The sequence below is a fragment of the Ursus arctos genome, unplaced genomic scaffold (assembly GCF_023065955.2).
Source record: "Ursus arctos isolate Adak ecotype North America unplaced genomic scaffold, UrsArc2.0 scaffold_19, whole genome shotgun sequence".
NCBI classification, from domain to species: Eukaryota; Metazoa; Chordata; class Mammalia; order Carnivora; family Ursidae; genus Ursus; species Ursus arctos.
Window position 1 is genome coordinate 47,435,458 of NW_026622863.1, and position 23,659 is coordinate 47,459,116.

General features: G+C 52.5%; 1 protein-coding gene and 1 non-coding gene across 2 annotated transcripts; one reads left to right on the plus strand and one right to left on the minus strand.

Moving 5' to 3' along the window:
• Positions 1-4,919: 4,919 nt before the first annotated feature.
• CEACAM19 (CEA cell adhesion molecule 19) lies at positions 4,920-21,901 on the plus strand. The gene is given in 8 exon segments (XM_026481750.4): positions 4,920-5,201; positions 6,012-6,380; positions 17,227-17,377; positions 19,086-19,169; positions 19,578-19,624; positions 20,554-20,672; positions 21,140-21,169; positions 21,848-21,901. Coding segments are annotated over 8 exon segments (909 nt in total). The 5' UTR covers positions 4,920-5,146.
• On the minus strand, positions 5,464-5,600 carry LOC113243652 (small Cajal body-specific RNA 16). Its single transcript, XR_003312190.2, has one exon. It is a non-coding gene; the product is annotated as a small Cajal body-specific RNA 16 (non-coding RNA).
• Positions 21,902-23,659: the final 1,758 nt, after the last annotated feature.

Consider the following 23,659-nt stretch of genomic DNA (forward strand, 5'->3'; position numbering starts at 1 on the left):
TCCAATAAAATATTTTTTTTTTAAGCCACATAGTTGGACACCTGGGTGGCTCAGTTGATGAAGCGTCTGCCTTCAGCTCAGGTCATGATCCCAGAGTCCTGGGATCAAGTCCCACATGGGGCTCCTTGATCAGCAGGGAGCCTGCTTCTCCCTCTCCTGCTCCCCCTGCTTGTGTGTGCGAGCTCGCGCTCTATCAAATAAATACGTAATTTTTTTTTTTAATTTTAAAGGCACATGGTAAGTACTGTACAGGGGAACATCCAGGACTTTTTCAGCCAAGCCCTTACTGGACAGGTGTTTGTAGTATTTCTGCCCCTTTACTGTTAGTGTTGTAGTGAGTGGCCTTGTGCACTGTCCCCCCGGGGGCCATGTTGACACATGAGTGTAGGACACACTCCCAGAGGTGAAATCAAAGAGTATGTGCCCCTGTTGTTGCGATTGACACTGACCAACAGTCCTCCGTAGACGTCCTGTTCCCCCCAGTGATGGATGATGACCGCGTGTCTCAGTCAGGGAAGCCTCTGTGAATTCCACAAGAGCCGGGAGTCCAGAGTGGACCCTGAATTGTGCTGTAGGACTTGTATAAACTTCACACACGACTGAGAGAACCACGATCATCAATACTGGACAAGGAAGGGAGGCGGTCTGATGGAGAGACGAAAACAGCCCCAGACGGACCCTCGGCCGACACCGCTCGGACTCGGAGGAAGGGGAGTTCCAAGCCGATACCACCCCACCTCGGGGAGCTTCAAGGTTCTGGAAACCTCTGGGTGGCAGACGGCTCGGGCCGAGGATCCGAGGCTACTGAAATCTGAGTGAAAAACGAGGCGACCGCACAATTCCGCTTCCAGGCAGGTACCCAGAAAGATTGAAGCTCTGTGTTCACAGCGGCGCTATTTCCAACGGCCGACAGGTGGCGCTGCCCCAAAGGCCCCTCAACGGATGGCTGGGAAACCGAACGTGATCTATCCGCACGTTATCCGCGATAGAAGGAGGGACGTACTCACACGGGCCACAGCACGAATGAACCCCGAAAGAGTGAAAGAAACCAGACGCGAAAGGCTGCAGAGTGTAGGATTCCATACTGTCCAGAGTAGGCGATTCCATGGAGACAGAAGAGAGATCAGCGGTTGCCAGGGCCTGGGGGAAGGAGGCAACAGGGAGCGACCGCTTAATGGGCTCAAGGGTTCCCTTTGGCGGGATAAAAAATGTCTGGAAATAGTGGTGATGATTGCACAACACTGTGAAGGTATTAAATGCCCCTGAACTGCATACTTTAAAATGGTTAAAATGAGGGGCACCTGGGTGGCTCAGTGGGTTAAGCGTCTGACTCGATTTTGGCTCAGGTCATGATCTCGGGGTCGTGAGATTGAGCCCCCGAGTGGGGCTCCATGCTCAATGAGGAGTCTACTTGAGATTCTCTCCTTCTGCCTCCTCCCCTCTCTCTCCCACTCTCTAAAAAATAAATAATATATAATATAATATATAATATAATGATTTAAATGATCAAAAAATAAAATGGTTAAATGATCAATTTTATGTGTTTTACCACAACTAAAAAAAAAAAACTTTAAATTTTTATAGAAAAAAAATATTTCCATTTCCCAGCTCCTAAGGGAGGAATTTTTAGGAACCAATTAAATTCACGAGGTAAAGAATGTGTGAATTTTAAAGAAAATAATAGTATCTTTAAAAAAAAGATTTTCTTTATTTATTTATCAGAGAGAGAGCACAAGCAGGGGGAGAGGCAGGCAGAGGGGGAAGCAGGCTCCCCACTGAGCAAGGAGCCTCATGTGAGACTCATCCCAGGACCCTGGGATCTTGCCCGGAGCCAAAGGCAGGCGCTTAAGGCAGGTGGATCATGACTGAGCCACCCAGGCACCCTGTATCTTAACTTTTAAAGAAAACGGTTATTTAATAACCCCTGTTAAAGCACTTTAAGGCAGACTTTCTTCAAGGGGAGGGGCCGTTGCGATAGGACCACTGCAATGGGATCTTGTGCGGGGTCTGGCGGGGGATTAGACTCAGCTCTGAACACAGCAGGGGCAAGTGGGACTTTATAACCAAGGAAGGGGGGAACAGTGGGGGGGGCTTTGCTAAGAGGTAACATCAGGGGTAAGGGGGATCCTGGCTAACATGACCTGACAAGATTCTTGCTGAAGGCAGGCTAGGACGATCAGACATCACCCAGGGAGTGGGGAGCGGGGGATGAGAAACCTGATCAAATGTGGAGGGAAAGCAGCTACCAAGGGTGGGGGGGTTCCAGTTAAACTGACTTAGGAGGATACTTTCCAAAACTGGGCAAAACAAACATGAACACAGAAGTCCAAAACTCAGGCCTCATGGGAAGAGTGCAGGGGAGCCTAGGTCGAGTCCAGTGAGTGAGAGAATCTCCATCAGTATATAAAAATGTGATGGTGAGGAATGTTCAGGTGCCAAGAGCAGAGAACGCCCTCTCTCCCCGCCACTCCCCAGGCTGGGGTTAAAAACAAGGAACTGGATTGTCTGTTTCTAATCCAGGCACCGCGTACGAAGTTCAGCTCTGCTCCTCTGCTGTTTGTTCTGTTTTCTGCCACATGTTGGCATCATCCTCAGGCTGGCGCCAAGATGGCTGCTGCATTCCGGCCATCACAAACAGACCCAGACCTGGAAAAACAGACCACCGTGTCCTGGGTGAACTTCCCCAGCAGCCTCTTCTCTGGTGTCATTGGCCAGCATCGCCCACTGCTCAACCAATCCCGAGCCAAAGGACCAGTCAGGACCTGCCCTCTGGGGCTGGGGAAAAACCCAGAGGAAGGCTGCTGAACAGATGACAGAAGTCTGGACCTCTGGTATTTATTAGCAGTGACACTCTGGGCAGTTGGAAGGTGGGTGAATTTTACCCTCTTCTTTTTGAGATCATACTATCTAAATTTTCTGTATCACACCTTGACTTTTCTTTTAATAATGCAAAAGGAATCAAAGTCATTATTTGAGAGACAGAAACAGAAAAAGAGAAGCTTCAGCACCTGGAAAATTCAGAATAACTGGTGTTGCTTTATGAGCCGCCTAGCACTGCTTACCTCTAGAGCCTTTGCCCAGGGGTTAGTGGTGATAATGTATCAGAATCCCTCTAACCCCTTAAACTCCACTCCTGCTGCACAACTAAAGTCCTACGAAAATGAGGCTGGTTTGGGCAACCTTGTTGCGGCCCAAACTTGGAGCTCTCTCCCCTAGGCGGCTCCACTTGGAAACAATGGCTGGGTTTGCAACAATCTCTCTCTCAAGCAGATAGACAGGAAATTCCAAAACCGCAGCCAGAAGGATTGAGGGTAGATCCCTGTGAACACTACAGTAAACATCATACGAAACCTTCCAGGCACTAGGGGCCTTTCAGGAGGTGGGGGATCGGTAACTCCTCCAGAGAAAATACGCTTTCCTTGAGCAGGGTCGCAGAGGGGCAGGGAGAATTCAGGAGGTTGTTCAAGTCCAAAGACAAGGTCAACACGTCCAGAGACAGCTGTTGCCTGCTTGCCGAGCCTCATGCATGAGCGTCTCCTTACCCCCTCCCAGTAGCCCCGTGAGGTGGGGATGCTTGTCCCCATTCTCCAGAGGAGCAAGCCAAGCCTCAGAGAGGCGAAGTCATTTGCTGCCAAGATCCCAAAGCCGAGTGGTGGCAGAGCCAGGCTGAGTCAGGCTCACCAGCTCGCCACAGGGCTGGGCTGGACTCCGCTATTGCTCAGCCCGCCTGGGCCATGATCAAAGTCAAGATTTCTCTCCCACTCCAACCTGGGGACCGACCCTGGTAGATGCCATGACCTCCAGCAATCTGGTGACACACACAGGCAAACTGCTACTGACTTATGCCTCCCCCCCAAAACTGGTGTTCTTCCCACAGACCCGGAAACCTCGCCCGGCACTGCCCCCTTCAGATCCGTAGACAAGCGCTGTCCAACCAACAGAAGTTTCTGTGATGGTGATGGAAATGTTCTGTAGCTGCACTATCAAATGTGATAGCCACTGGTCCCGTGGGATCATTGATCACCTGAAAGTGACCAGGTCGAGAAACGAATTTTGAAGGCATTGAATTTTAATTAAGGGTCTATTTCAGTCACCTGAGGTGACTACTGGCTACAGTATTAGCACAACCCTGGACCCTCCATCACCTAGACCCCGTCGCAACAGAGCTCAAAATTCCAATTAATCCCTCCTTCTTCTCTGGCCTCAGCCCCTCCTGCTCAGCATGCCGTGAGCCAGGATTCTCAGTCTCCACACCTCGCATGTGCTGTTTACCATGCTTGGTAAACCTCACCCCTCCCCTGCACCCCACCATCTGTCTCATTGCTACTCCTACTCCAGGTCTCTGCTCAGATGTCTCCTCCTCCAGGAAGCCCTCCCTGCCTCTCAGGCTGAGTGAGGCACCCCTTTGGGCTCTCCCAGCCCCCTAGGCTCCTCCATCCCTGTGCTGATTACTCTGGATCATCATTGCCTGGGGGTGGGCCTGCTCCCCCCAACACAGACACAGAACTGTGAGCCCCGCTGTGGCCTGAGGACAAAGCAAGAGCTGTCTCAGTCACCACTGTGTCTGCAGCACCACCCAGCACAGTGCTGAGCATAGGGAGTGGGTGTGGGAATGAATGAATGAATGAATGGATGAATGAATGAATGAATGAATGGTGGATGCTTTTGAAAAACTGTGCTAAAAGCTTTAAAGTGAGCCAGCCACAGGTCAGGTCCCATCTCCACCTACTGGCAGACTCGCCTCCTTCCTCGAGCCTCGGTTTCCTCATCTGTGAAATGGGCGCACTTACGTGAGGTGGATGTTGGATGAGGCAGCTGTGTTGGGACTCCCTCCCGTTGTGATCACTGCTGTTGTTCCCGACAGTCACACCGGCTGGGAAGAAGAGGTTCAAGGGGATTAAGGGAGGAGTCCGGGGAAGCCCCAGGAAGGTCCCCAAGTCACCCTGGAAAACTGGTTCAACCAGTGTCTGCGCCCATCCCAGAGAGCACAGGTGAAGCCTCTGGAGCCTGTAGAAAGGGGGTGCTGGGGCTCAGCCAGGCTTGGCCATGTCCGGAAGTCACCCCCAGGATCCCCACTGAGGTGGCCCACTTCAGACAGCCAGGGCCCAGCTCTCCAGCCCTGTCAGCAACTCCACAGGACACCAAGATGGAGACTCCTAAGAGGGCCCAATGCCACTTCTCCAAGGGCCTCCTGCTCTCAGGTAAGGAGGAACACCCCGGGGCTGCGGAGGGATGGTGGGACTCAGCCCAGCGGCTGCGGTGTCCTCTTGGAGTACGGGAAAGATTGCCAGGGAAGAAGAAATTATTAGAGTTATTAGGGTAAGATGGGGGGGGGAGGGTGTTGAGCTGTAGAATCACAGCCCCATACCTAATTTTGCCTATGGAATTTTCTAGAATATCAGGACCAAGAGGACAAGAATTTTGTTTGTTTGTGGTTTTTTGGGGAGGTGTTTTGTTCTTTTGTCCTATTTGCAATATCATACATCATCACCAAACTGCTGCTACAGTGTTCACACCGGTTACTGCAAACTCAAACCCTAGGGAAAACCATTCCTGGGAATTTACTTAGGTCAGGGTTGGGCTGCCTGGTACAAGGCCAGTCCATCACGAGGACAGGAATTTATTCATATTTGTTTCCCTGAGATATCCCCCGTGCCTAGAAATCTAGGGAATTTTAGACAGATCCTATATAATTGGTACTGCAGTATAAATAATAGGCGTTCTGTAAGTATTGGTTAGATGGACGGATGAATGAATTCAGAGTCCACCTGTTTCGAGGCAGACCACACAGCATCTCAGGGCAGAAAAATCTGCTGGACCAATGGGATAAGAAATCGGTGGCTTTCATATCTGGGCTCCCACTCCTGAACCCAGGGCAGACATCACTCATCGATCCCAGCCCTGAACAGCACTCGGAGTCCTTGTCCCCAGATGAGGACATACAGGGAGGAAACTGCTATGGTCCGTGTCCAACGCTTCTGATCTCAGGCCACCCCTGTAACTCTCCACAGCTTCAGTGCTGGCCCTCTGGATCCCCCAAGGCACCTGGGCTGCCCTCCGCATCCAGAAGATTCCAGAGCATCCTCAAAAGGACGAGAACCTTCTCCTGTCCGTCCAGGGCATCCCGGGCGCCTTCCAGGACTTCAACTGGTACCTGGGGGAGGAGACCAACGGTGGCACGATGTTATTCACCTACTTCCCCGACCTCCAGCGGCCCCAGAGGGACGGCAGCGCCATGGGGCAGCGTGACATCGTTGGCTTCCCCAATGGCTCCATGCTGCTGCATCGCGTCCAGCCCACCGACAGCGGCACCTACCAGGTAGCCGTCACCATCAATCCTGAGTGGACCATGAGGGCCAAGACCGAGGTCCGGGTGGCCGGTGAGTGTTGCGCCGCTGCGGGAGGAAGCGGGTAGGCTCGTGCAGCCTGACGCCCGCCACGGGCCAGGACCTGCGCAAATGCCGCGTCACGTGGTTCTCACTCCTCCGTTCAACCCATACCGATCGAGCACCTGCGTGCCGGGCCCTGAAGACACCGTGTGCCCCTCACACGCGTTAACCGATCAAATGTCTATTGAATGTCATCCTCGTGCCAGACGCTGGAGAACGCGCCATCTCCCGTACTGCACACAGGCATTAACTAATGAACCATTTATCGAGCTCCTACTGTGTGCGTGGTCCTAAGGGCTATACTGCGTTTCTCAGCTTTCGCGTCCGTCAATCAAGTATTTATTGATGAATCCGCTCTGGGCAAAGTGCTAGAGATGGGGTGGTGGACAGGAGCAACAGCCAACATTTCTCGGGCATTTGTCACTTGGGCCCGCTTACTCCAGAGCACAGCTTCTCAACCAGGGCATGACTAACATCTTAGACTGGCTGATTTTTTGTAGTCGGGGGCGGCTCTGGGCACTGCGGGTACTTAGCCATATCTCTGTCCTCTACCCACTAGAGGCCAGTGGCACTCGCCCTGTTGTGACAACCAAAATTGTCTCCAGACATTACCAAACGTCACCCTGGTTGAGAACCCTGGCCCTATATTAACTCCTTTGTATCTCGAAAAACAAAATAAAACAAAACAAAAAACATATGACGGGCACCTGGCCGGCTCAGTCGGAAGAGCATGCGACTCTTGGTCTCGGGGTCATGAGTTTGAGCCACACACTGTGTACAGAGCTTACTTAAAAATAAATAAATAAGCTTTAAAATTAAATGGGGGTGGGGGCGCCTGCATGGCTTAGTCGGCTGAGCGTCTGAATTCAGCTCAGGTCCTGATCTTGGGGTCCTGGAATCCAGCCCTGTGTCAGGCTCCCTGCTCAGCGGGGAGTCTGCTTGTCCCTCTGCCACCCCCCCCCCCACTTGTGTGTGCTGTCTCGCTCTCTCTCGCTCAGATAAATAAATAAAATCTTTAAAATTAAATCAAATTTAAAAACCCTATGAAATGTGATATGCCATTTACATCTCCATAGTGCTGGGGGAATAAAATAACCTCTCAACCTCCCAGCAGACCTGCTCCTTAACCATCGTGTCCCCAGAGGACTCTGATCACCCCATTTCCTCTGTGATTTTCAGAATGTGCTCTGATGTGTCACATTCCAAACATGTCTCAGTAGGAGAGGAATTCTTCAAAGGGAGACAGTGAAAACATACTTGTCCCTTTATCATCCAGCATCGACCACGGGGGCGGGGGGGGCGCACAGTAGGTTCTCAGTTAATGTTTGTTGAATAAAGAAATAAATGAAAACTTTCTCTCTCTCTCTCTCTCTCTCCTTTTTTTTTTTTTTTTTGAAGAGAGAGAGTGGAGGTGTGGGTAGAGGGAGAGAGAAAATCTCGAGCAGACTCCCCCCTCGAGCGCGGAGCCTGAATTGGGGCTCGATCTTATGACCGTGAGATCATGAGCTGAGCTGAAATCAAGAGTCATTCGCTTAACTCACTGAGCCACCCGGGTGCCCCTGAAAGAAAACTTTCAAAATCAAAAACACCATGAGGCAGGCACCATTATTGTCTTCATTTTACAGTTGGGGAAACTGAGTCACCGGGCATGGTAGAGCTGGGATTTGATCACAGGAAGTCACAATACCAGAGTCTGGGAGCTTAACCACTTCCTCTCTAAGCAGAGAAAGGGGGGGGGGATAATCTCCTTACCTTCATTCATATGTGGGATGCTGATAATGAGCATGTAAATAATAAATTAAGATCATATTTCAGACACATTCACAGTAATAGTTATCGCTAACATTATTTGGCATTTATTACATGCCAACTGTATGTATAATTCATTTACTCCTCACTGCAGCCCTGTGAGGTAATATTATCGGACTCATTTTACAGATGAGGAAACTGAGGCACAGAGAGGTTATAATTTGCCCAGTTTAAAAAAAAATTAAACAGGGTGATGTGATCTAAGATGGGAGGTCATCAGGGAGGGCTTGCCAAAGAAATGACATTTGAGCAGAGGAAAGGAAGGGAGCCCTGCAGGCTCCTGAGGGACAGAGTTCCTGGCAGAGGGAACAGTAAGGGCGAAGGCCCTGAGGCAAGACTAGCTTAGTGTGTCCGAAGCATAGAGACAGAACGCCGTGGCTATAAGGCAGCGAGCAAGTTGGGTGCCAGGAGTTGACGTCTGAGAGGCACACAGGGGCCAGGCTTGTTGGCCGTGGGGCGACTGAAAGAAGCCACTAGAGGGTTTTTAACAGAGCACTGATCTGATTCACAGTTGAACCCAGCCACAGTTGAGTGTGGGCTGAATCTCCATTCTATCCAGAAAGAAGCTGAGGCTCGGGTGGTTTAAGGCATGCCCCGAATATTAGGCATCCAGACATCGAATCGGCGACGGGGTTGGCATTCGAGTGCAGGGCCGCCTGAATGAGACCCACAGCTTCCTCTGCAGTCACTAAACAGCTCATTCACTTGTTCCTTCAGCAAAGCTTCCCCCAGTGCCTCTTCCTCAAGGTCACCTCTGCGTCTGGACTGTCCTGGGCCCTGCTGGGGACACAGTGCAGACTGAGACAGCTCTGGCCCTCCCGAGGCTCACAGCCCAGCGGGGGAGACTGCTATTAACTAATAATCACAAAATAGATCATTGTGCATAGTGCAGGGACCATGAAGGAAAGGCGCGTGCGGGGATGATGAGAGTGTAAATCGGGGGTTAGCTGGGAGGTTGCCCTGGGAAGGTGATCCTTCCACAAAGCTTGAATGATGACTGGCAGTTATAAGTAGAGGGGAAAGGAGCTTTGGGAGGTGTTCAAGCAGAAGGTTTGGTCTGTGCAAAGGGCCTGTGGCACGAAGCTGTAGGGCTCATGAACTGAGCTGGCAGGAGACAGGCACGACTGAGGCAAAAGAGGAGAAGGGCATCCTCGGAGGCCAGTGCAGCAGGATATACTGAAGCCAAGGCTCAGGTTGTAAGGACAGAAGCTCTCTGCAACTGACTCACAGTGTAGGGAGCCTTGTAGGACCCCAGGGTAGCCCCTGGGATGGGGGCTCCAGGAGCCCTGGGTTCACAGCTGTCTTCTCAGAGCCTAGAACAGCGCCAAACACACTGTTGAATAAATGAATGGGTGGGGGGCCCTTCAGAGCCATGGGCAATAGAAGTGCTCAGAAAGGCAAGTGCCCCCTCCTCCCCCAGAGGGCGCCATCTCTGGCCTCCTCTCTGCTCAGGGATTCTCCTCTTGGAGGCCAGGGATTCCTGCCAGGCCTGAGCTGGGTGTCAGCCCAGGCTTCTTTGCATACTCTGAACCTCCTCTTTCAAAATGCAGAGCTAGAAAGAAAGAGTGCTGGAGAGACAGACAGACCAAGATAGAATCTAGTCGGTCCGGGGCGCCAAGGGGTCTCAGTCTGTTGAGCATTTGACTCTTGGTTTCTGCTCAGGTCGTGATCTCGGTGTTGTGGGATTGAGCCCCGCATTGGGCTCCATGCTGGGGTGGGGGGGGCGAGTCTGTTTGTCCCTCTCCCTCTGCTCCCTGCCCCCCCAACTCATGCTCTCTCTCCCGCACTTTCTCTCTCTCTCAAGTAAATGAATAAACAAAATCTTTAAAAATATTAATAATCTGGGGCGCCTGGGTGGCTCAGTCGTTAAGCGTCTGCCTTTGGCTCAGGGCGTGATCCCGGTGTTCTGGGATCGAGCCGCACATCAGGCTCCTCCACTAGGAGCCTGCTTCTTCCTCTCCCACTCCCCCTGCTTGTGTTCCCTCTCTCGCTGGCTGTCTCTCTCTCTCTCAAATAAACAAATAAAAGGAAAGAAAGGAAAGAAGAAAGAAGAAAGAAAGAAAGAAAGAAAGAAAGAAAGAAAGAAAGAAAGAAAGAAAGAAAGGAAGAAAGAAAAAATATTAATAATCTGGTTGGTCCAACGTGGCCTGTGGTTTCCTTCGCCTTGAGTGAAGGGTCCACTCCTTGTCCAAGGGGGGGGGGGGGATGAAGTAGGACAGACAAGATGGGGAGCCTGATGCCGGGGGATCACGGCGGGGAAGATGAGCAAGGACTCAACACCTGCTCTCCTCGTAGTCATCATCACAAATATATCTATTATGGATTTGTCCACCACCGATCCCCGGTGCAGAGCGGTGCTTAGCGCACGTTAGGTACTCCGTAAATCCTCGTCACTCCATCTTCCACCTGTGAGCACCTCTAAGCCAAGCGCTTTGCTGACCTCACTTCATTCCATTCCCGCAAGACCCCCGGCAGGCCCTGGGATGATCCCCATTTTACAGAAGGGCAACCAAACAGAGACCCAGAGGGCCCCCCCCCCCTGCACGGCTGGGCAAAGCAGGAAGCGAGATCCCTCCTGGGTCTGAGTTCATGTCCCTGGCCCTCGGCCCCCTGGCTTTTTCCCAGCCCCGGTGGAATCCACTCCCTCGTGAGAAATGCCTTGGCTTCCAGAGGGCTGAGCACAGGCAGCAGGGAAGCAGAGTGATTCAGCAAAAGCAAGAGCAAAGGAAAAGGCGAGGCAGTGAGGCATAGGGCTGGGCGCGTTCTCATGTCAGGGTGGGTCACCTCAGCAGCCAGGTCATTTCTATTCAGGGACAGCTGTGGTCCCACATCCAGTTCCCCCAGGGGGGTGGAGGGGAGATGGATGTGGCTGGGAGCTCTTCCTCCTGTGTCCCGGGTAATTCCCACGCTTAACTCTCTCAATCATGAGGGGATTTGGTGTGCCTTTGGTGGCCAGAATAGGAGCCAAGCCCAGATGGAATGTACAGAAAAGGGCTTAATAAAGGGCATTGCAGGCTCGCAGGACCCCAAGGAGGCTGGGAACCAGAAACAAGGTGTAAACTGCTTGCAGAATTCTCCTGCCAGAGCTAGCATTGCCCAAGTGTCAGGCCTGGGTCCAGAACCCTTGCCTGGTGGGGGTTGGGGGCACAGGGAAGCTGCATTCATTCAACAAACATCTATTGAGCACCTTCTGTGTACCAGGCACTGAGTGTACAGAAGGAACAGACAGAGATCTCTGCCCTCGTAGAGTTTATCTGTTGGTGGCCACGTCCCTGACCAGGGGACCTGGGTCACATGACCTGCGCCATGGGAAAAGACGCTAAGGAAGCAAGTGTCTGGGAGAACTCCCAAAGGGGAGGATTCACAGGCTCAGGGCAGACTGAAAACACAAGAAAGGCCCAGGACACATAGGTCCCCAGTGTACTGAGGAGGAAACAGAGGCTCAGAGAGGTCCCACAGCCAGTGAGCTGCCCAAACCAGGCTCAGAAGCCAGAGTGGGATCATGGTCATTGACAGCTGGTGTCTGTTCTCCCATAAATCCAGTTGAGGGGACTTGGGGGCCTTCAAGCAACCCTGCACGGGCTCCTCAAAGCTTTCTGGGCCCTCTGACACCCCAGGCAGTTAATGACAGAGCCCAGCACCCCCTTACCAAACACGTGCAGAGGGCTTCGCACACATGTCTCCTTTGTGTCCTCCTTGCCATGGCAAGATGATCCCCGTTACACAGACAGAGAAACTGAGGCACAGAGAGTTTAAGTAACTTGCCCAGGTCACCCAGCTAAGGGGCAGCAGGTGCGGACTTGAACCCAGGCTGGCGGGCTCAGGGGCCACACTTTGAGGACTTCATTCTGCCTCATCACTAACAACCATTAACTGGCCGGTGTCATGGGCTTATATGACCTTTAATCAAATCACACCTTTCGGAGCCTCTGTTTCCCCCAAATATCTGTAAAATGGCAGCAATCACACCTCCCACCATGGATCATTGTGAGGACTGGCTGGCAAATCCATGTGATGCTGTGGAAATCAACCAAGTCCAACCAATGAGAAAAGCAAAGGCTATTTACTCCGAGCTTGCTGTAGTAGGGGAGTCGGCCCCTGGCACTTGCATTTGTGCAGAGGCTCCAAGGCAGGCAGAGGGTTGGGAAAGCTTCAGAGTGGAAAAAAGAGAAGGCTTCAGCTGGGCCCTGATTGGAGGTTGTTGGCACCGGGAAGCTGGAGGCGACCAGTTAGGGGGCATATTTGGCTTTCTCGGGAGCTGGTCCTAAGTTAGAAGCAGGGACAAAAATTGGGAAAGTTGTCGGTTATTAATCAAGTCCTGGCCATTTAGGGCCAGTTCTTCCAGAAGTTACTGTTTGTCTTCCTGGATTGTCACTGGAGATAGCAATCTGGCTTCCCGCAAGTCTGACTCAAAGCAGGCTGGCGTCGTGCGCTGTTCGTAAGAGGGTTGGTCTTCTAGGCAGCTCGCTGCAGGTTGTGGATCGGAATTCTATTTTTATATACAGACTGGCCATTGTCTGCTTTTATAATGGTCTCTCAAAGCACTTTCTCAGATGTGTTTGTATCTACTCAAAGATACACATGGATAAATAATATGGCCACGGAAGAAGACCCAGATGATTCTCTGTTCTTAGAACTGAGGATGGGTGGTCCCAGTGCCCAGTAAAGAGAAAAGCCAAAAAGAAACCTTTCAGTCCCGGAAGAAGAAAAGGAATGTGGGGCTCTGTTCTAGTTACTTTTTTGGTGCAGAACAAACTCGGTGATACAGAACAGCAACCAGTTTATTATGGTCATGATTTCTGGAATCTGGAATTCAGACAAGGCACAGCAAAGATGGGGCCTCAGATGAGAAGACCCAAAGGGCTGGGACTGGCTCACATGCTGGAGGCTGGAATCATCCAGAGGTGTCTTCACTCAGATACGGGGAGGCTCGCCCTGGCTGGAAACTAAGCTGGGGCTATCCACCAGATCTTCGTCACGTGGTCTCTCCAATGTGACTGCTTGGGCTTCCTCACAACATGGAGACTGGGCTCTTAGAGGGAGCAAGGGGAGAGCAAGTGTTCCAAGAGACCAAAGCAGAAACTCCGTGGCTTCTTCTGACCCAGCCTTGGAAGGCACACAGCATCACTTACATTGTATCGTTTTGATTACAACTGAGCCACTGAGATTAGCCAAGATTCAAGGGAGGGGTGTTAGATCCTTCTACCAGATAAAAGAATGGCAAGATCGTATCACAGAAGAGATCTTGTCGCAATCGACTTTGAAAAAGACCGTGATTCACAGGCTCCCTCTTTTCAAGTTCATGGTCTATGATAAAAGGCAGAAAATATAACAAGTTCTAAAAAGAGGACACTTTAATCATGTGATTGGGGCAGGGTTCTTGCTACAGCAACAGAAACCGCTTCTAGCTGATTTAAGCGGGAAAATAGATTCAAGGATCCTGAACAACTCAGAGATTCTCCAGGGAACCAAGGAACCAAGCAGGGAACCAAGCTTGGGAGGTGTTGCGTGTTAAATGCTGTCCCCTCAAAAAAGACACTGAGTCTGAACCCTCAGCACATCAGAATATAACCTTACTTAGAAGTAGCATCTTTATAGAGGGAATCAAGTTAAAATGAGGTCGCTAGCTTCAGCCCTAATCCAATATGACTGGTATCCTTATAAATGGGGAAATTCAGACACGGAATGTTGTATGTGAACTTGCGGGGGGTTCCAATGTTAGCGGCGATGTTCGACACCATACTCTAAGGCACCTTTGAATGAACTGTCCATGCATGGAGGCTGCAAAGGAAGCTGGGAAATGTCTTTATTTCTGCCCGGCTCCAGTTCAGGGTTGTCTTTCCAAGGGAGAAGGAGACATGATTAAGGCCTTCAGAGCAGCAAGATGACTCCATGGTTCCAAAGCCTCACAAGCCCGCAGCTTGCAGAACGAGGGATTCCTTCCCCTACCCCCTCTGGACTACACCCCTTCACTTCACTCTGATTGGACCAACCTGAACCAATCAGGAAGGCCAAAGGAATGCAGAGCGCTGATTGGCTTAAGTCTGAAGGGCTGCCCTTCCTGATGCAGTCACTGTGACAAGGGGTGGAATATATTAGCTAAGGGAGCCCACCCAGAGCTGGAGGCGAGATCCATCCCTCCTGAAGGGCTGCAGGCTTCACAATGGTGGAGGGGTGGAAGGAGCTGAGGAGACACCCACATGTCTGTAGCTGGGGCCCAGGGGTGCAGGAGTACCTGGCTCCTGGGATCCCAAACAGACCAGGTTTGGCCATTTTGCAGACAAAATCGAAAGGCAGAGAGAAGAGGGGTGGTGAAACAAGAAAGGAATATATTTCAGTGAAGCCAACCCCGGGAAGACAGCAGGCTAGCACCTCAAAGACTGTTTCCAAAGTGCTGAAGATACTTCAAGGTTTACTAAGGAAAAGATGGGACAAAGGTCAGTGGATACATGCAGGTGGGCAGTAAAGGTCAGGTCAGTCATTGTCTTGGGGTCAGTCAGGAGGGCTCTTGCTGGCTCAGAACGGTCCCTACTGCTTGAGGGGGTAGTTTCAGCTCCCATCACAGGATGCCTTGCACACAGTGTCTTTTCCATGAGTTAAGAGACAAGCTGGAAAGAAGCACTTAATAATTAGCAAGCACAGACTGAGGTTAGAATGGAGGTAGTTGAAGTGCTCTTTTTATTTATTTATTTATTTATTTGAGAGAGAAAGTGTGTGTGCAATCAGGGGGAGGGGCAAGGGAGAGAGAGAGAGAATATCAAGCAGACCCCCTGCTGATCAGGGAGCCCAAGGTGGGGCTCGATCTCACGACCCTGAGATCGCGACCTGAGTCAAAAATCCAGAGTCAACACTTAACGGACTGAGCCCCCCAGGCGCCCCTGAAGCTCTCTTTCATATCCTGTCTACCAACACGAATCAACGAATTGCAAAATTAAGCGAGTAAGCTATGAAGGAAATGCCTATCGGGAGTCTCCTTGGCCTGGGATTGTCAGAGAAGGCTTCCAGAAGGAGCTGGGAATGGAAAAGTGAGCAGGAGTTATATACCGTGTGTGGAGAAGAGCATGCCAGGCAGAGGGAACAGCATTGGCACAGGCTGGGTGGCCCAGAGAGTGAGGAAGGGAGCTGTGGGTGATGGAACTCTGTGGGTGGACAGGGCTGCAGGGACCAGTGCAAGCAGATCCAGGAGAAGGGGCTCTGGATGCTGTAAGAAGACTGGGCAACAGGGTCGGGGTGGAGCAGACAGGAAGCTGGGCAGGGGGCTCCTTGAGTCAGCCAACCTGGCCTCGGGCCCGCCAAGTCACTCACAGAAGCCACTGAATTTCCACTTGCTGTTGTGGGGATTCAAAAATGTAGAAGGTGGGGGCACCCAGCTGGCTCAGTCGGTAAAACACGCGACTCTTGATCTCCGGGTCTTGAGTTCAAGCCCCGTGTTGGGTGTGAAGCCTACTTTAAAATAAATAAATAAATAATAAAAAGGTAGAAGGTGCAGAAGTTGCTAAGTTCCAGTGTCTGGAAGAGGGGCTGCCTTCTATCCTCTGCCCAAATGCGACCCCTCTGGGCCTTGGTGTTCACATCTGCAAAATGGGCCTGACTTAGCCACCTCCCCAGGCTGTGGGGGCAACGACCACATAGGCTCAGACACAGCCTATCCTCTTCCTCCCCGTGAGAAGAGTACATTTTAAAATGGGTTTCAGGGGCACCTGGGTGGCACAGTGGTTAAGCGTCTGCCTTCGGCTCAGGGTGTGATCCTGGCGTTATGGTATCGAGCCCCACATCAGGCTCCTCCGCTGTGAGCCTGCTTCTTCCTCTCCCACTCCCCCTGCTTGTGTTCCCTCTCTCACTGTCTGTCTCTATCCCGTCGAATAAATAAATAAAATCTTTAAAAAAAATTTAAAAATTAAAAAAAAATAAAATGGGTTTCAGACACTTTGAACCGATAAACTTTTAGGGAAATAGATGAACTGGGCAAATATTGATTGATTTAATTACACACACACACACACAAATACCTATATATATGTATACATATGTCTATATGGTGACACTCTAGTCCATTTGGAAATACCGGTCTTCACTCCAGTCATGCAGAGCCTGGTACAGTTCCTTCCCATCCTTCAGGGGCTCCTGGGACACAGGCCCTTCCTTTGGAAGCCACACAGAGTGGTCATTAGGAGCTCAGGTGGCCCAGGTGTAATCCCAGCACTGCACCTACTGTGAGCCCTTGGGCAGGTCAGCTCACCTCTCTGTGCCTCAGTTTACTCATCTTTAAAATGGCACAGATCCTACTTTGTTGGATAATTGAAAGAAGTGTGTGTGTGTGTGTGTGTGTGTGTGTGTGTGTACAAACACATTCGATCTTCACAACGACCCTACAAGGTAGATACTCTTATTGTCCCCATTTCACAGATGGGAAGAGACACGGAGAGGTCGAGAAATCTGCCCAGGGACTTGAACCCCAGCATTCTGACCTCAGAGTCTACAAGCTTAGCTGACAAGAAGGGTTGGGATATAACAGGTGTTCAGCTTGATACTAAAGGCTGGAGGTCCTCGTGGTGGGGGTAGGAAGTCAGGTAGGCTTTGTCCCAAACCTGGCAGGTAGTGTTTGAGAACCCCATGCATCGAGACCCTATGTCCCCCACAAAACAGGGCCTGGAACCGCATCCTTTCCCTAGAAGGATGGAGGTGTCAGTCAACTGAGGCGAGAAAAAGCAGGCAGGTGGGGTGAGGTGAGGGAGTGTGTCGGGAGATAGGTTTCAGATGTGCCAAAGATGGGAGGAAATCTTGGGGAAGCAGAGATTGTGAGGTGGGGTGAGCCGAGGAGCTCCATCTGGGGACGTTGAGTTTCACGTGCAGCAGAATCAACCGGACAGTTGGATGTCCAGCTCTGAAAAGCAGGAGAAAGCTCTAGGCTGGGAAAGGAAAGTGCACATGAGTGCTCTCTGGACAGTCACTGATGCAGGGGTGAGGAGAGTGGGGAGACCCTTCCAGGACATCTCACAGGCCTCTCTTTCTCTCTCGTACCCCTCAGAAAAGCTGAAGGAGCTGCCCATTACACAGCTGCCCGTGAGTGCTGGGATCATGGCCGCCATCCTGATCGGGTCCCTTGCTTCCGGGTCCCTCTTCATCGGGTGCGTTGCCCATCTCCTGTTAACAAGAGGCTGGAGGGGCCAGAGCCACAGGTACAGGGGCCCCAGGCCTCTCTCTCCTTCCCTCTGTCCTCTTCCCCACCCCTTGGGTCCCACACATTGATTCTTCCATGAGTCATGTCATCCGACTCACACCCAATCTCATCAAATCTCGGAACTCTTGAGGTGAAAACGACCTTCTACCCTGTATTAGACAGAATCCTGCACTGCAAGGAACAGAAACCCTACCTTTGAATGGGCTTATGAAAAAGTAGAAAGTTTTTCTGGCCCTGCATGGCCGGATCCGGGGCCTCGATTTTGTCAGGACACTCCTCCATACACCCCTCGACTCTGCTTTCTCTGGTGGCCTCCTTCTCAGGCAGGAGGGTGGCGTGATAACCTGGCTCCCAGTAGCCCCAGGCTCCCATCCACAGAGGGAAGGCCGCACCCGGCTCCCAACACGTCCAACAGAAGCCCCGCGGCTGCTGCCCACTGGCTTAACTCAAATCGTATGTCCTTACACAGACCGACCACTGCGGCCAAGTGCTGGAATACCCTGATTGGCCAAACCTGGGCCATTTGCAGAGCTCCGGAGTCAGAGAACAGCCCAGCTCCACGTGACTAAAGGGATTCAGAGTGGGGAGGGCCTCCCCCCCGCAAAAAAAACCACAAAAAAGCAAAACAAAACAAAACCAAAAAAAAAACAACAACAACAGACACTATTGCCAAAGAACCGGAGTGGACAGAGGACGGGCAGAGGCCTCGGATGGTGCCGACTTCTGTTTGGGGGAGAAAGGCAGGGGCCTATTTTCCTCCAAGAAATGGTCTATTCGTGGAAAATTCGTTCCTTGTGAGATCAGCTTCTTCAGAACTTTGTCTCCTGACTTGGGTTCTGAGCTGCTTGCAAATGTGCCATTTTGCTGCTCTCCCTAATTCCCGGGGAAATGGAGGCAACAACCTTTTCTCCTCCACCTCCTCTTTCATTTTTGCAACTTTTCTCTAAGTCTGAAATATTTCCAAAGACAAATTCCTTTTCCTATTCTCTTTGTAGCCTTCTGACTGTGGCAAGAGAATATCTCGATCTGGTTCTAGTCAGCCTTTAAGGTCCTTCTAACACTCGCTAGCTTTTCCCGAGAGAAAACCAAGAACCCTGTCAAGCCCTAGATTTAACCCATTGTTTGGCTTTCCTTCATTTTCCCCGTCACTTTCTACTTACGTCTGGTTTCATTACAATATGGCAGCTTCTGACTGTGTCCTGCTTCTGCTCTCGCCCCCACAGTCTGTTCCGCATTCAGCAGCCAGAAAGATCCAGTGAAAATTAGTCAGCTTGGGTCCCTCAGAGTCGAGGCCAAACTCTTCACCATGGACACAAGACCTAGCTTGACCTGCTGCCCCCCTCTGACCTCACCTCTCCTCCCTCTCTCCCTCACACTCTCTGCCCCAGCCATATTCTTCTCTTTGCTGTTCCTTTGCTGTTCCTGCTCCTGCCCCAGGGCCTTTGCACAGACTGTTAGAACTCTCTTCCCATGATTTCTGCAAAGCTGGTCCCCTTGCTTGCACCAGGCCTTTGCTCAAATGTCGCCTTCTCCATGAGGCCCCCCACACCATCCTACTTGAAACTGCACCCACACCGCCTCCACCCTCTGCCTCTTTCCATCCTCATTTTCCTATAGCACTTTTCACTCCCTGGCATTCTACTGCCAGTCATTTTTTGGACTTCTCTCTCCCTCTCTCTCTCTCTCTCTCTCTCTCTCTCTCCTAGAGTGCCCACTCCAGGAAGCCAGGGGTCTTTGTCTGTCTTGTTCTCATCTGTGTCCCCAGTGGCTTCAACAGGACCCAGCCCATGGTCCACATTCTGTAAATACATGTTTAGTGAATTAATGAATTTGCGGCAGTGATGTCAAGTGTACTTTTTAAATAAATGTATTCAAATGAGCTGATGCAAAGAAAAATGTTAAGGAAATCATGAAACAGGTGGCTGGAGCAGACTCATTAAGATGGTCTGCCTAAATAGTGACATTAGGGAAATGCTACTCATTGGCATACGGTGGTGGCTGGGGAAACTGAGGAAGGGCTCCGTGGCTGGAGGTTATGGGAGAAGAGGCGGGGCTAGGGCAGGTCTTGACCTAGTTCACTCTGTAGCAGGCACCATCTCTCTCTGATGGACCCATGGGCTCTCCAGTTTCTCTGAGTCTCTCTCCACCCACCCGAGCGGCTTACTGCACTAATATTGGTTCTCTCCCTGCGTCCCCAGGATGACACCCGCAGAGAAGCCAGAGGCCCGCCCCAATCACAATGCTGGTAAGCCAGAGGTCCCCGTGGGTGGCTACTGGCCCTCCTCCCGGCTCCTTCCTCTTCTCCAGCCAGCCACATGCACCCTCGCCTTCTCCCACTAGGGGTCTCCCAATCACTTGCCCCATCCAGACCTCTCTGGGGCCCCCCAGACTCAGCGCACAGATTCCGAGTACATCAGCACTCACCCCAAACCTGCTTTTCCTCCTCTTCTCAGTGGCTGGCACATCCAGTCCCGGTGGTTCCACTCCCGGGTCCCCACACCCAGCTCCCTGCTGGGCTCCCCGCCTCCAGGCTGGCCTCCACCCCATCCCCAGGCAGAGTGCCTCTAAAACCCTCGCCCTGTCACTCCTCTGCTCAGAGGCCCTCCATAGCTCCCCAGGGTCCTTAGGACAAGTCAGGCTCCTTAACATGGCTCTCTAGACCCCCATAAACTGGTCCCCACTGTCTTTCCTGGCTTCATCTCCCACATGTAACATTCCCACCCTCAAAAACAAAACAATATAAAATAAACTACATATATATATAATCCAGGCAGACCAAATATATCACAGCTCCTCAAACATGGCAGGCTACCTCCCACCAGCCATTCCCTCCTGCTTTTGCATAGCTCTCGCTTCTCTTTCCAGTCTCAGATGTCCCCTCCTCCAGGAAGCCCTCCCTGACTCCCATCCAGGAGCCCTCTGGGCTCCCCCACTCAGCCCTACCCACTCTGGGTCATCCCTATCTGGGGACAGATCTGTCACCCCCACTGGACTGTGAGCCCCGGGAGGGCAGGGCCAGGGCTACCTGAGTCTCTGCTGTGTCCCCAGCACAGGGCTGGGCAAGGAGAGGGATTTGCACAAACGTTAGCTGAATAAATGACCACTGACAGCGGCCAGCATGGGCCTGTGGGCTGCGTGTCAGCCAGCTCCTCCCTCCCTTGTCCTCTGCTTCAGGTGACCAGAACATCTATGAAGTGATGCCGTCTCCCACCTTCCCGGAGTCTCTGCCCGGTGACACGGGGTCCATGAGCACCTCCATGGTGAGTCCCACCCCCTTTGGCTCCTAGCACCTTGTCCCACACTTGGGGAACACGACTCAGCCCCCGGGGTGCTCCCTACTTCAAAACCACCAGGAAAAGAGACTGGAAGGACACAACATAAGGAGCATTTGTCCCTGGGCCATGGAGGCTGGGGGGGGGGGTATTTTCTCTCTTCCCCTTGTCCGTAGTTTCTACACTGAGCAGATATTCTCTTTATAATCGGGTGGGAAGGGATGATAATAAGAAGAATTCAAATGAATAAGAGGAGAAATTTTAAAAACCGAGAGGAAAAGCTTGGAGCCACAGGCGTGCACGGGAGGTGGAGGGTTCAAGGGGGTCATTGTCAGAACACCGGCCACGCCACCCGCAGACTCAGGAAGGGGTGATGGGGACTTGGAATCCGGGTCTGTCCTCACAGTAAAGGTCAAAGTCGGGAGGGTGTCGGGATGCCGGGGGCCTGGCTCACCGGTGCTCTTCCCTTGCAGCCCCTGCCCCAGCAGCGGCCGGAGCCAGAGAACCACCCCTACCAGGTGTGGAGCTGGGGCGCGGGAGGGGTCCTGATGGGCAAGTGGGTGGGGCCGTCCTCACCGACCTTCCACCAGCTCTCAGGGTCTGTAGCTCCCTGGGAAGCACAGCACAGCCTCTCCCCTCCCGGAGTTGTACCTTCCTCCTTCTTAGACGCATTCCAAGGCTGCGTATTTGTACAAGAGGAAACGGAGCCCAGAGAGGGAAGGCCAGCGCCCAGGGTCACACAGCAGGCCAGGGCCCAAGTCGGACCCCCCTGCAGGGGCCTCTTCCTGGGCCTGGGTCCCAGCCCCTCTCTGTCCCCACCTGTCTGCCCCTGGATCTCTGTGTCTGTGTGTCTGTCTACTTTTCTCTGCATTTCCCTACACCTCTCAGGGTGTCTACTGCTCTTGTTCTCATTCTCTGGCTCCCCACGTCCTCTTATCTTTCCCTCTCTCTCTTCGCCCATCTTTGTTTCTTGATGTCTCTCTCATTCTCTCTCCTTTTCTGTGCTCCTGTCCCTCCCGTCTCTCCATCCCCATAGCTCTGTGTCCTCTCCTTTCTCTGGCCCTCCCGGTGCCCAGTGCCTCCCCCTTCCACCATTCTCTCCGGATGTGTTCTCCCCGCATCCCTCAGCCTCTGCCTGGCTCCCCCAACCCCGACTCTGACCCCCACCCACAACCCCCTCTTCCCTTCCCCCCCAGGACCTGCTGAACCCCGACCCTGCCCCTTACTGCCAGCTCATGCCAACCCCCTGAAGAGGTCCCAGGCTACTGGAAGAGTGAAAGCCTCAGCCCTCCCTGGGGGGCCTGATGCCCCCAGAGAAGCCACACCAGAGACCCCACAGGACCAGGCCACCACAGCCTGGGGGCCGACAAGGCGGATTCAAATGAGGACTCAGCACGGCATCGGGCCCGGGGGCAAGAGCTCATGATGGGCCCAGCTCCTCTCTGACCCTCTGAGTATATAACCCGCCCTCAAGTCTGGTCCATCCAGCAAGCTGGCCTGGGCCTCATGCCTGGGAAAGGTAGGCTCTTACCTTCTAACCCAAAGTACCCCACACACACACTGGATATCTGGGGACGAGGAGGGTGGTCTCAGGCCTGCCTCAAGCCAGACCTCACAGTCTCCTACTTGCTGGGCTCTTGTCGGCCCACAGCACCCCACCCCTGCCCCCTGCTGGTCCTTGGAGCCCCTTCCCTTGGGTCAAGGCAGCCCCCCCCACCACACAGGCCCCAGAGGATAAAGCACATGGCCGGGGGGCCGGCCTCCCAGGCCTGTGGCCCCCAGTGACAGTCCTGGCCAGTGACCACAGCTGTCAGACCCCTTCCCTGCTCAAGATTCAGTCTCTCCACACCTGTGGCCAATTTCTGCCCGTCGCCCCCTACTCTGAATCTTACCAAGGCCCTGAGGGCAGCCACTCCCTTCCCTACCCCCACCCAACTCCGACCCCCACCCCCACCCCCAACCCAAATGTGGGCCCAGTCTGTTGCCCCTTAATTTATTCACGCATTCGGCATAAGTAAGCCATGTGTTTTGCACAGTGCTGGATCCTGCAGCTTTGGGAGGGAACAAAACAGACAAAAACCATTCTCCTAGAGGAACGCTGTGGCGGAGGAGAGAGTCAGCAATCAAAGTAACTAACATACATGGCGTGCTGGGTGGTGATAAGAAGAGGAGGGGAAATGAAGAGAGAAGGGGGTTGGGAGTGTGGAGGACTGTGATTTTAGATAGGAAGAGCAGAGTAGGCCTCGCAGAGAAGGTGACAATGAGCAAAGACCTAAAGGAGGAGAGATTGGAAGCCATGTAGGGATCTGGAGGGAGAACATTCCAGGCAGAGGATGTGGCAAGTGCAAAGGCCCTGAGGCAGGAGCATGCCTGGGGAGTTCAAGCAGCAGCAAAGAGGCCAGGATGGTGGGAGCAGAGAAAGGAAGGGGGAAAGGGTGGGAGGTGAGGTCAGGGAGATGGGGAGCAGCAGACGGTGCAGGGCCCAGAGTCCCCCCACATAAGTCACAGCAGACTGTTGCTTTTGCTCAGGGAGCTGAAAATAAAGACTGTGTGGCAGGCTGAATAAAGTTGTCTATGTGCTAATGCCCATGAATGTTACCTTACGCGGCAAAAGGGACTCGGCAGGTGTGACTGGGTGAAGGATCCTGAGATGGGGAGAATATCCTGGATGAGCCCACTGGACCCGAAATAGAATAACAGGGGTCTTTGTGAATGGGACCCTGGGGAGAGAGAGTCAGTGAAGGAGTTGTAAGAAAGGAGGCAGAGATTGGAGGGATACTGGGCTTTGAAGATGGAAGAAGGGCGCCAAAACCAAGGCCCCACAGAGTTAGAGTGACGTGATGGGAGAAAGATTTCATGGGTCCTTGCTGGCTTTGGAGACCCAAGGAGGCCACGAGCAGAGCCCAGAAGCTGGAAAGGGCAAGAACACAGATTCTCCCCTAGAACCTCCAGAAAGCAGCCCAGCCCCGCCGACACCTTGATTTGGGCCCAGTGAGACCCATTTCGGA